The 12,159-nt window shown below is 40.0% G+C and overlaps 1 protein-coding gene across 1 annotated transcript in view; it reads left to right on the top strand.

Moving 5' to 3' along the window:
- LOC144661380 (alkaline phosphatase-like) overlaps window positions 1-10,429 on the top strand; it is a 43,301-nt gene extending 32,872 nt beyond the window's left edge. The window contains exons 7-15 of the mRNA XM_078522119.1: window positions 1,700-1,738; window positions 1,862-1,996; window positions 2,369-2,851; window positions 3,912-4,157; window positions 5,214-5,450; window positions 6,615-6,755; window positions 7,332-7,439; window positions 8,368-8,649; window positions 10,112-10,429. Of these exons, the coding sequence (XP_078378245.1) occupies window positions 1,700-1,738; window positions 1,862-1,996; window positions 2,369-2,851; window positions 3,912-4,157; window positions 5,214-5,450; window positions 6,615-6,755; window positions 7,332-7,439; window positions 8,368-8,649; window positions 10,112-10,251 (1,811 nt within the window). The 3' untranslated portion in view covers window positions 10,252-10,429. The remainder of the gene's footprint in view (window positions 1-1,699; window positions 1,739-1,861; window positions 1,997-2,368; window positions 2,852-3,911; window positions 4,158-5,213; window positions 5,451-6,614; window positions 6,756-7,331; window positions 7,440-8,367; window positions 8,650-10,111) is intronic.
- The last annotated feature ends 1,730 nt before the right edge of the window (window positions 10,430-12,159 follow it).

Raw genomic sequence — 12,159 nt, 5'->3', positions numbered from 1 at the left:
AACGAAAGAAAAAAGCCAATAAAAGATTTCGTGTCATATCAACTTTAAGCTCATCAAGTATAGTGTTACTAGAATCAAACATTTCTGAAACAAATTAGGTGAGATATCTTTGTCTTCATAATTGTTCAAAACTTAGTTGAGTGTATGACGTCGTTACTTTGCAAATAGGCTTATCTTAAAAACTCTTGAATGTCTCTGCAAATTAAATCAAAGTCTCTTCGAGATATCGACGTTTTTGCATGAAGTATGAGTCGAAGGTTTATCCTGTGTATTGTTCTTCGAACTTATCATTACAGTTTCTTTGTAGTTTAGTTTAACAATTTTCTATCTTCGCGGAGGAAATGCAGCCATATAATTTTGTCAAAAATGGTTCGTCCGCGCCGGGTATATATACACATATTCCTTAACATTACACAAATAAACAGTGCAAATTTCAGCGAGATCTGACAATTCTATACTTTAAAATTGCAAGGACCTTTCGAGGCAGTCGATTACGGCAGCGAAATTAGCAAATGAAACAGCAAAATATGCGTTCGACGCTTTGTTTTTGCGACGCTATATTTGAATTGTTATAGGTAGACCGCTGTTCAATGTGTTCAAGGCCGTATCGTTACGATTGCTCCAAGAAAAAGCACGAAAAAAAAATACGGATATTTCCGACTACTGTCGGAGAAAACATTGCGCATATATTAATATTAAATTGCGGCGTAAACAAATCGTTACACTCAAGCTGCGTTTTGTCTAGGCTCTGCGAGGGTCGGATATCAAGACCCAGGATTAAACAAAAGCCATATATACAGTGAATGCTTTCGAATTATATTTGAAGATGAAATACGAAAAAATTTTGCTGTCTTTGACTGAAATTCCACTCGAACTGCGTAGATACGATCGCATGTTGTAAAGCCGATTCATGCAACATTGCTTTCAACGCGAGGTCTCGTCCCTAACGACCTAGGCTGATGACGAAATAGAATGGCGCTTGCATGTAGCGACCAAATTTGGCCTAATTTTTAACCGCTCCTAAGCTAAAAGAAGCCCCCCATCTCTTGCATTTGTTTTAACTTCAATAATATCTTTGAAAAGAGCGAGTTTTTTTGGTATGGTTTATTTTTGACGTTTGTAATTTTTAAACGATGTAAGTGCTAGTGATTATTTATTCGTGTTTTAGTTACGCAATCCATTGTTTGTGCGACGCTTTTTATAGATCGCCTTTCAGACACACGTGCGTTGAGATAAGAAAGCTGACATGTCACTTTTAAAATTGTTATATAACGTTTGTAAATGTGACAAGTCACGTTTTTTCCACGAGATCGCAAGTGATCACCCACAGCGGAAAGTTATCCCTTGAGAAATTAAAACAGTCCCTTGAGAAATTAAAAAAGTCCCTTGAGAGTTTACAAATATGTGGTTCCAAATTTTGTCCACATAACCCCTATTCTACCATTTTAGCTAGTAAACAAGCAAAAACGTCGAAAAAAGAGATATTTGAAAATGTAAACGGTATTTTTCTATTCGCTTTGACTACTTGCCAATTGCCAGATGCCAATTTCATCATAGTAGCACTTTGAATGGATCATGTTTAGCTTTACGATATATTTCAAATTCACTTAAGTAATTATTAGTTGTGTAACATAAACGTTAAAGACCTTTAATTCACTCAAATGTGCTTTCCGAATAAACTTTTTGAATTTCATTTCAGTACCACCGACGACGCTACCCCCAACTCCTCCTCTGCCGGGTGAGCTTTTGAATGGTGCAAGCAACTTGTTTTTCATCCAATTAGTCTCAAAAAGTCATATAAATGACGTCAAATTAACAAGTTGTTTTTTTTCTGATTGTGCTATTTATATATCCTCCTCAGTATGCACCCCTGAAGAGCTGGACGAACCTCTGAGTTGTCCTGGTTACAAGGCATTTGGTTGGTGTGATAGCAGCAACATGATGATATTAGCTTTCATGAGGGAAAACTGTAACCTTACCTGTGGAATCTGTCAAGGTAAGTGGAATAAAAGGGTATCAAATACATTTTAGTCATGTTTTATTAGCACAGGGAAATATTTTGTAGAGTGGAGATAACGTGTAATAACGTAGTAGATAACGTAGGAGTAGATAACGTAGTACCCTTCATGAGAAAGTATAACCTTACCTGTAAAATCCGTCAACGTAAGTAGAATTTTAAGGTGTCAAAGACCCTGTAGCAAACAGCTACTTTAAGAACCTCGCTTTATTCTATTGCACACTAAACGTAGTTTTAATATCGTGCACATAAGGGTTGATAAGGGCTTGTGTAACATATACTTAACGTTAAAGACCTTTAATTCACTCAAATTTGCTTTCCGAATTAACTTTTTATACATTCCATTTTCAGTACCATCGACGACGCTACCGCCGACGACCACACCACCCCCGACGACTACACAACCCCCGACGACCACACCACCCCCGCCGACTACACAACCCCCGACGACTACACAACCCCCGACGACTACGCCACCCCCGACGACTACACCACCCCCGACGACTACACCACCCCCGATTCTGAACAATCAAGACAGCAATCAGTGGTACAGAGATGGTATCAAGCTGATCCAGGACAACCTTAAGGTAAAACCGAACAACAATACTGCAAAAAGCGCCATTGTCTTCATTGGCGATGGAATGGGTATCACAACCGTCACTGCTGCTCGCATCCTGGACGGACAGATGAAAAACCAATCAGGCGAGGAGAATGTTTTGAGCTGGGAGGAATTTCCTTGGTCAGCCCAGGTGAAAACGTATTGTGTCGATCAGCAAGGTGCAGATTCGGCCGCGTCGGCGACGGCGCTTCTAAATGGAATTAAGACTAACGATGGTAAGTGTTGAATTCAAAATACTACTTGGCTATCTTGCCTCAAATCAATTGGTGAGAATCTAACTGAGCAAAGAGATCATCAGACAGGACGAAGGAAAGACGAACTGTGAGACGGGCGGACGGACTGGGGAATAAACATCTAGACGGACAAACGAGCATACGCGACAAACATACAGCAGGACCTCAGTAGACGCTTTCTTTTGTTTACTGACATAACCTGAACGATTCAAAACGGCATTAAAGGGTCCTAAAAGGAAGAATATGGGAGGCGCGGTGGCCTAATGGTTAGAGCGCCGGACTCCGGATCGAGCGGTCCGAGTTCGAGCCCCGGCCGGGGTCACTTGTGTTGTGTTCTTGGGCAAGACACTTTACTCTCATAGTGCCTCTCTCCACCCAGGTGTATAAATGGGTACCGGCGACATAATGCTGGGGGGAGAACCCTGCAATGGACTAGCATCCCATTCAGGGGGGAGTAGAAATATTCCTAGCCGCTTAATGCTACGGAAACCGGGATAAGCTCCGGCAGTGTGGGCCGCTTGGCTCGTGGCTTCTCCTTTTAAAGGGAAGAATAAAATCCCATTTCCCAGCCCAAACTTTGCCCAAATCCCATTTCCCGGACTACTGTTTTCCCGATGTACCAAATCCCAGTCCCAGTTCGATTGTTCATTTTTTTGTGATGCACAGTCCCAGTAACCCAAATCCCATTTTTCCGGTGAGAATTTGCCCAGATTTCAGTTCCCATTTTATCTCCTCAGAACCCTCTCATTAAGACGACGGAAAAAAATGTCGATGAAGTCTTTCACTAAATTGAAGGCTATTCAGCAAATGGAAGAAAAAATATAGATTTTTTATATCTTTCTCGTGCCGATAAATCATACAAAGACTTCAATTCTCGTGCGTGAAAACAAAATCAAGAAAAAACCAAGACAAAGCAAAAGAAGTGCGGTCGGTTGAAGAATCATTTACATCTTTCACCGCTGCTACTCTCTAAAGAAGATTATATGTTTTGACCATTTTCGTCTATTCATGTTTAATTTTGAATCCTATATAATTCCGGCAGGTGTTCTTGGAATGAACGAAAGTGTAAAAAAAGGCTACTGTTCCACTGCAAGTGCAAATCGTAGAGCGATCTCTATTCTGTCGCTCGCGGAAATGGCTGGAATGTCAACTGGGGTTGTGGCCACTACGCGTGTGACACACGCAACTCCCGCGAGCGCGTACGCGTATTCTGCGGATCGTGGATGGGAGAGTGACCAAGACAAGATGTACGAGGCAGAGGATGATGCGTCTGCGTGCAAAGATATTGGTAATTTTCTTAGTTTCCACATTGATATTTATTAAATAGAAGATAATACATAGTTGCTCGGACATATGAAATTTATCTTCGAGTGTTCAAATCGATATCGGTTTCGAACCCAAGAAATTAAATTAATTACATTGATAGTATTTTGTTACGTGAGTCAAAACAAGATGATATAAATTTAATTAATTGCATGGTCACAAAATAATCGGAAGAATTCATTAATTCTAAAATCAAGTCAGGCACTGGTAGCCGGCTGACATTTTGGATGATAGGTTGTATTTTTAGGTCGTAGAGTGTGATCGTCCGGGTGAGAATAGTTCTGAGAAGAACTGTTGTTGGTGACTGACGTTTCAACAACCTGAGCGGAAGTCATCTTCAGAGTTATCACTTATTGTTGCATATTTGGAACAATAAAAGAGAAAATGAATTTCATCTTTGGTTTTATTACAATCACAGACTGGGCAAAGCCCATTATCTCTGGGCGTATTGTTATATCTGCACAGTTCGATTATTAAAGGAGAAGTTCACTTCAGAATGGCCATTAATTTTCTTTACGCCAATAAAACTTTTACACAAATATATGTTATTCTCCAAACTTTCAGCCTCCAACGTTCGCTAAAACTCGACAACTGAACGCCGCCATCTTGGAGCTGGTAATGTATGCGTGACGTCAAAGAGCTCAGCCTGAAGTTTGGCGGGAATATTTTAATAGTCGAAACTCCTTGTTTTTTTGTATTTCTTGGAGCTCTGTTTGAGCGCAAACAGGCATTTCGACAAACAAAAGCCACTATGAAGAAACAGAAGTTTCGAGTATTTAAATTTTCCCGCCAAACTTCAGGCTGAGCTCTTTGACGTCACGCATACATTACTAGCTTCAAGATGGCGGCGTTCAGTTGTCGACTTTTGGGAAAGATTTCGTAGTGTTATAGCGAACGTTGCAAGCTAATATTTTGGTGAATAACATATCTTTGTATAAACTCTTTATTGGCGTAAATAAAATAAATGGCCATTCTGGAGTGAACTTCTCCTTTAACTTATGATTACTAATACGTAATTTAGCCTTGCAACTTGCTGAATACCCGTATGGTGACGGAATGGAAGTCATCTTTGGCGGGGGTCGTAGAGCGTTCATGCATGAAAATCAAGCTGACCCTGAGTACCCGGATAAGAGAGGAGAGAGACTGGACGGCAGAGATTTGATACAAGAGTGGGTGAACAAACATCCGAACTCACAGTACGTATGGAACAAAACCGCGTTTGATCAGATTGACACGAGCACGGTTGACCATGTGATGGGTATGTAATGGTTTCTATTAGCGAGGAGTCAAGAGGCCTGTGGAACAAATTTTTTGTGATTATGTGGAATTGAATCATGTCTGTTTAGTCAGAGGCCATATTTGATTCATGAACCATACCAAACGTTTATTACGCATCTTAAGCGAATTTCTACTTCATTATTTACGGTAAAAGCTGTTCTGGGGCTGAAGTTAAATTTTCAAACATTCTCCAACGGATGTATTGCTTTTTGGTCCGAGCTTTATTTTCTATGATTGTCTGGGTTGTCTGTCTGTCTGTCCGTCTGTCTATCCGTCTGTCTGATTGTTGATCGGTTGGATGGTTTATTCATTGGTTGGGTTGTTTAATTTTTTTCATCTGCCATTTATCTACTTTTAGTTCAGACTCTAATGCCTGAGCTAGCTTTTTTGTTTCAAATCTGAATTAGCAGAAAGAAATTCTAAATCATGGTCTCATTTGCCTTAGAGCCAACAAAGTCTACTGCTACCATCCATATTTCCAGTAAATGCATAGCAGTTGATACCAAATACCGTATTTATTCGATTAAGCGCCCAACCTCGAATAAGCGCCCACCCCGAATAAGCGCCCACCCTGAAGGTAGGAAAAGTTAATAAGCGCCCAGCCTCGAATAAGCGCCCACCCCTCACCCCACCAAAAAACTGAAGTGCACAAGAGGAGTATTGATTATTGAAATTGACTAAGTACTACTAAGAAGACTTCCCCCATGACGGAGTTTTGTTAAGATTTTTCAGAAACTTTCAATGAACAGTCTAAATTTTGCTTTGTTTTGTTACAAAAATAAACTTACTTTTTGCTGAAAATCGCGAAAATTTAATAAGCGCCCAGCCTCGAATAAGCGCCCACTCTCAAGGTCCAAAAATTAAATAAGTGCCCAGGGCGCTTAATCGAATAAATACGGTATATGAAAAGTTGTTAGAATATATCCAAAAACCAGTCTCAATTAACTTTTTTTTGCAGCAAAAGAGGACCGTCCAAAATAGCATACACCATTATTCTTAGAAAAATTCGAAAATTTGGTTGTTAAACCTTAAATCGTTTTAAAACTACATATCTTCAAATTGGTGCAGTCCTCAAAAGCCTACATCCCGCGTCTGAAGAGCATAAAGTAACGTGCTCTTTGCATATGCCAAATTATGTTTGCAGGGCTCTTTGAGCGTTCTCACATGAATTACGAGGTGAACCGGGCTGAGGATGTTGCTGGTGAACCATCAATAGCAGAGATGACAGAAAAAGCCATCCAAATACTACAGAAAAACCCTAAAGGCTTCTTCTTGTTAGTTGAAGGTATGTATAGTAGTGTCATACATAGTTCTGTCTAAATTTCGACTAGAAAAAAACTGTGGTTACTAAATAATCAACACGAGGTAAAAAAATCACCACTTTCATGTTATAAAGGGATACACGTTGTAACTACTGCCTAAACATGCCTACTGCCATTTAGCCACCCATTCATTCATCTATCTATCCATTCGTCTGCCTGTCTGTCTGTCCGTCCGACCGCCCGTCTCTCCGTCCCTCTCTCCCTCCTTCTATGAGTCGCTGGGAAAAGCCACCAACTGATGGCAAATTCCTGTCCCCCCCCCCCCCATTTTTCCCTCGAAGATGCTTAGCACTTGATTACGCCACAATGGCGCGACGAACTTTTGAATACTCCTGAGGTCTCACACTGGTTTTTCCAGTGGATAATAAAAGTTGAAGACCTTAATCAGGTAAGAGATAACAGACTTATTCCCCCGACTGTAGAAACCACCCATGCGTTCATCCATCCTTAGAGTCAATCACCCATCCATTCCTACAGTATTCCTCAATCAACCCAATTATTCATTCGGATTATTGATTACGTCATATTTTACTCGGCAGCGGGACGTATTGATCACGCACATCACGGAGGCCGGGCGTTTAGAGCACTTCATGAGACATTAGCTATGGACAAAGCGGTCTCTAAGGCATTACAAATGATAAATCGAGGTAACTAACTATTGTACCGGCAGCCTGCGCCGTGAAGTCGTCTCCTATTTTCTCATAGAAGATGGCTGTACGCAGGATAACTAAGGACTGACGTGGTGTTTTTACACAGGGCACAGAGGAGTCAAGTTTGTTCTACCGTGCAAAACTACCTTCTACGCGATCTTGTGGGCGTAACGTGATTCAGCGCCGTCATGCAATACCATCAGTTTACAGATCGTACCCTCGTGCGACATCCGCAGACAGCAAAGGTCTCGTTACCCGAGACCAGCAGTAAGAAAAAGAGCACTCGTCTCTTTTTCTTCTTGGCACTTCGTGCCTCGTCGAAAGAAAAAAATCGTCGCCCGAATCAGGCGACCATTGTCAGAATACGATATCACCAGACCGGTAAACAGATGGTATCGCATGCCGGCATTAGATCACGTACGCTTACAAGATCGCTAAGAAGGTCGCTATGCAAGGCACTATTCTCCTCTGTGCCCTTTGTTTTTAAGTGTACAAGAACACTTTTAATCCTTCCTTCTAGTCCTACTTTATTAATCAGTTACTCCCCGCGAAGACGTTAAAATACCTCCAGGAAAAACGGTTTTTTCCTAAATTTTAGAAAATTTAAGGTGGCTCTGAAACCGCTCGGCAGAATTTTTTCTTACTTTGCAAAAAGTTGTGTCTAAACATGTTGATCATTATTTCATTAATAAAAAATGGGGGTCACCAGACTCGTTTTTCAGTTATAAGCACTTAAAGGTAAAATTAAGCTTTAACCGTTGCCATGGTTACCAAAAAAGAAATAATAATGATTGAGCATTTGTTTGATACCATTTGTGTAGTGGTAACTGATAAATGTTTGTAGTAGTGACCCATCAAAGTATAAGAACTGGAAAGTACTGAAAACTATTTTGAGCCTCCTTAACATAATCTTTTTTTATCGCAGCTGAAACCCTGATAGCGGTAACCGCTGACCACTCGCACGTCTTTACCATTGGCGCGTACCCCATGCGCGGAAACCCAATATTCTCCACTGTGCGTGAAGTGGGCGGAGAGTTAGCAGTTGATCGTGATAACAAGGCATACACTTCGCTTGGTTACGCCAACGGTCCGGGAGGCTTACAAGGGCCTCGTCCGGACCTGAGGGGGGTGGACACAGCACACAAAGACTATCGTCAACAAGCCACAGTTCGGCTAGGGTCTGAGACTCACGGAACCGAGGATGTTGGTAAATAGTTATTCCTCCGTTTGTTTGTTATTTTTAGTTATTTTTTTAGACTTTTGATCGCTTTCTTCTTTCTTCTTCGTCTTCTCCATGTGGACCGACCTTAACTAAACTGACCTAAGCTGTGTTCACACTAGGCCGAACATGATTAGTCTGATCACGAATAAAACATGTTTCGTTGTGAAAAGTGTTCACATCAGGCAGTGCATTGCGCGAATCATGATGGAAATAGAGATTACTCCATGGAAAATGCACGCGTACGATTTTTATTCACGAGTTGAGTAGTATCATAAAACGAACGAGTGAGCGTAGCGAACGAGTGAGTTTTCTGATACACCTCAACGAGTGAATAAAAATCATACAAAGCATTTTCCATGGTGTAATTTGTTTATTTTATTGGTACTGAGATTTTTCGTGCGATGATTAAAAACAAGCGAAAGTACACAAAACGGTGTTGAGGCGACATGCCGGCAATTCAAAGCTGAACAATGGTCAAAAGTATTTTAAATTCTAAATTGTTTTAAAAACTAGAAGGTTTAAATAAGAATTTCTCCACGTTCTTAAGGTTAAGTGTCTGCAAACAATGGCAGAGGTCACTAACTGCTACTAGGAAGAATTAACGTTCAACTAATAATCAAGTCGCTGCCCGAGTCATTTCCATCTTGGACCTGTGCGACTCGCGACAGATTTGTTGACATGATTTATTGTAATCATATAAACGGCAAAAAGTTTTCCCCTTCAATGAATATACCGTTAAGTAAACTACGAAGCTCGTATTCATTAAATTCACCGAGATAATAATTATTGTGTTCCATAGCGGAGTTAACTTCGTTTTTCTTCGCCTTCCTAAGTCTTCCCGAGTAGTGTTAACATCTTGTTGAGTTTTGTAATAGCGATTTTAGCTTTATTGACGTGAAATGAAGTGAACTCTTCAATTGAACACAAGTAAGAAGCAAACCTTTCTTCTGTTTTAATCATTTTCATAGCCCGCGATTTGTGTACAACGGCTGCCGTGCAACCCTGTACGTTCATTCATCACTAGTGAAATTTCATCGTTCGCGTTGCTGATTGGACGAACGATGTTTTTTCACTAGTGAAATTCCATCGTTGGCGTTTTTCATTGGCTAAGCTCTGAATCAGTACGATTTTTATTCCCTACGATTTTCATGAGTAAATCTCAGTACCTATGAAATAAACATGATTACTCTGATGGTGATTGAAACTACCTCACGAGGTAGTTTCAATCATGATCAGACTAAACACGTTAAAAAAAAGTGGCGATCATGCGGTGAAGTGGCGAAAAATGTTTATTCTAAACGTTTCGGGTTAAATGTGAACACAGCTGTACATACACTTTACTGTAATTCTATATCTGAGGGCCACACGTTTAAAAGTGTTTTTCATCTCTTACAATAAAGATTCCATTTCACTTCATTTCACTACACTTCACTGCTTTCTTTTCCAGGAATATACGCGGACGGGCCTGGAGCCTACTTGTTTCACGGCGTGTTTGAACAGCAGTATATTTTCCACGTGATGGATCACGCGTTGTGTTTGAGTGAGAGCAAACAGAAATCATGTACGAAGCACGAGAAAAGGAACTAAAAGTCAAGCCAACGGTGCAGGAATAAACCAATTCCTTGGCGAGTGCTCTATCGACGTGGTCGGCTTTATCAAGGCTGACATGCTCATTCTTGAAATTAAATTGTAGCTCTCCCTTTAAAGAAAACAACTAAGTTGTAGTAATTAACAATGAAATAAATTAAATCACAGCCTGGCCTGATGCACTGTGTAGCCTTAAGTTTTGCTAACCAGTTTTTCAGGTTTCTCATTAGAATCATATAAATTTGTAACAATCCCATCTTGTTAGTTTAGTCGTTTTATATTATTATAACCGTAGATTGTTTCTGTCGAGGGTTATGCCCAGAGGCGGCGGGGCGTTTTGAAACTTTTTTGGGGGGAGAGGAGTGGGGACTCATCGTGCTCCAAGCCAAGCGCATATTTCCCGAGGCGCATTTCCCTACTCAACGTTCCCAAAATGTCTTTTACAGGGTCCGGTGAATCTGTAATCGATTTGTGACAATGCATAACTAGGCAGTTCAGACGATCCTGCTTCTTGGTGCCTTTTGGGGGAAATCTTGAGTCGTTGGAGGGCATAAAATGTATGCTCTGAAGTCACCGAAGCCACAGGCAATGTCAAATACAACCTTTACAAATTGCGGGCCTCTCCCAGAAGCGTTTTTGGGGAAAGGAGTTGCGTTGAAAGTCATAGACCACCAAGCGCGATCCTTAAAAAAGGATTTGTGCAGAGCTCATGAGAGTGAATATATGTTTTATGCTGTGCTAACGTTACTTTGGGCACTGAAATATGGGGGTGGCTGAGTCCCCCAAATTTTTGTGGGGTTTGGCTTAAGGAGGCCCGATGTAGTTTTTTAGCCCTAGGGTGGTCGTTTTGAAAATGAAAATTATCTAAGAAGCCAATGTTTGATTTTTGCCAAAATACACCATAATGATCAAATATGACTAAAGATTATTTTTTTACTGGTCACTTAGTCACAAAGGTTACCATAGCAACGATTGTTGTTTCCTTTTGTTTTCAAACAAGCCTAATTTTCTCGAAATCTAGATTGACTTTTGGTAATCATTTTTTGATTGTTTCATAGTATTTAAACGCAGTTATTCAAAATGAAATATAAATACTTGCACCATCAAAGACCATTAATTAAAAAAGAAAGAGTATTTGCTTTAATTTGTTAAAATATATCGACTGCCAATTGTAGGAAACTACAAGAAATTACAAAAAACTTAGTTCTTGATTAACTCTGAAACGCTCTTACAGATTTTTCTGAAATTTTGTCTACAGGTAGTCAATCCACTGTACTTTAACATATCAAAAAATAATTACCAATTGTCAATCTAGATTTCGAGAAAATCAAGCTTGTTTTAAAACAAAAGAAAACGACAATCGTTGCTATGGTAACCTTTGTGACTAAGTGACCCATAAAAAATTAAACTTTGGTCATATTTAATCATTATGGTGTATTTTGGCAAAAATCGAACATTGGCTTCCTAGATAGTTTTCATTATCAAAACGACCACCCTAGAGCTAAAAAAACTACATCGAGCCTCCTTAATTCTGCCAGCAGAAACTTTCACTGTTGAGGTTGGCCTGTTTAGTTACGTTTTGCTAAGCACTCACTATGACACTTAAAGAAGCCGGTAACAGTTTTATTTTCCAGCTCTTATACTTTAATGGGAAAGCACTACAAATATTTATCAGTTGCTACTACAATCATAGTGTATCAAGTAAATGCCAATTCATTGGTAAATAAGTTGTGGTTATCTTTTAACGTTACTGGTTACCATACTAGTAAAGCTAAATGGTAAAAAATGCTGCCGAGGGGAGGAATAATGTAGAGCCCCTAAGAGGTAGTGCTTACAGTTCTTTTATAACTTGTACTACTTTTTTTCCTGAAACGGTTAAGTATTGAAAAATTGAAGTGAGATTTGATA

This window comes from Oculina patagonica, chromosome 7, assembly GCF_052425735.1.
Source record: "Oculina patagonica isolate OP01 chromosome 7, crgOcupat, whole genome shotgun sequence".
Lineage (NCBI taxonomy): Eukaryota > Metazoa > Cnidaria > Anthozoa > Scleractinia > Oculinidae > Oculina > Oculina patagonica.
This window is presented reverse-complemented; position numbering and strand designations above follow the sequence as displayed.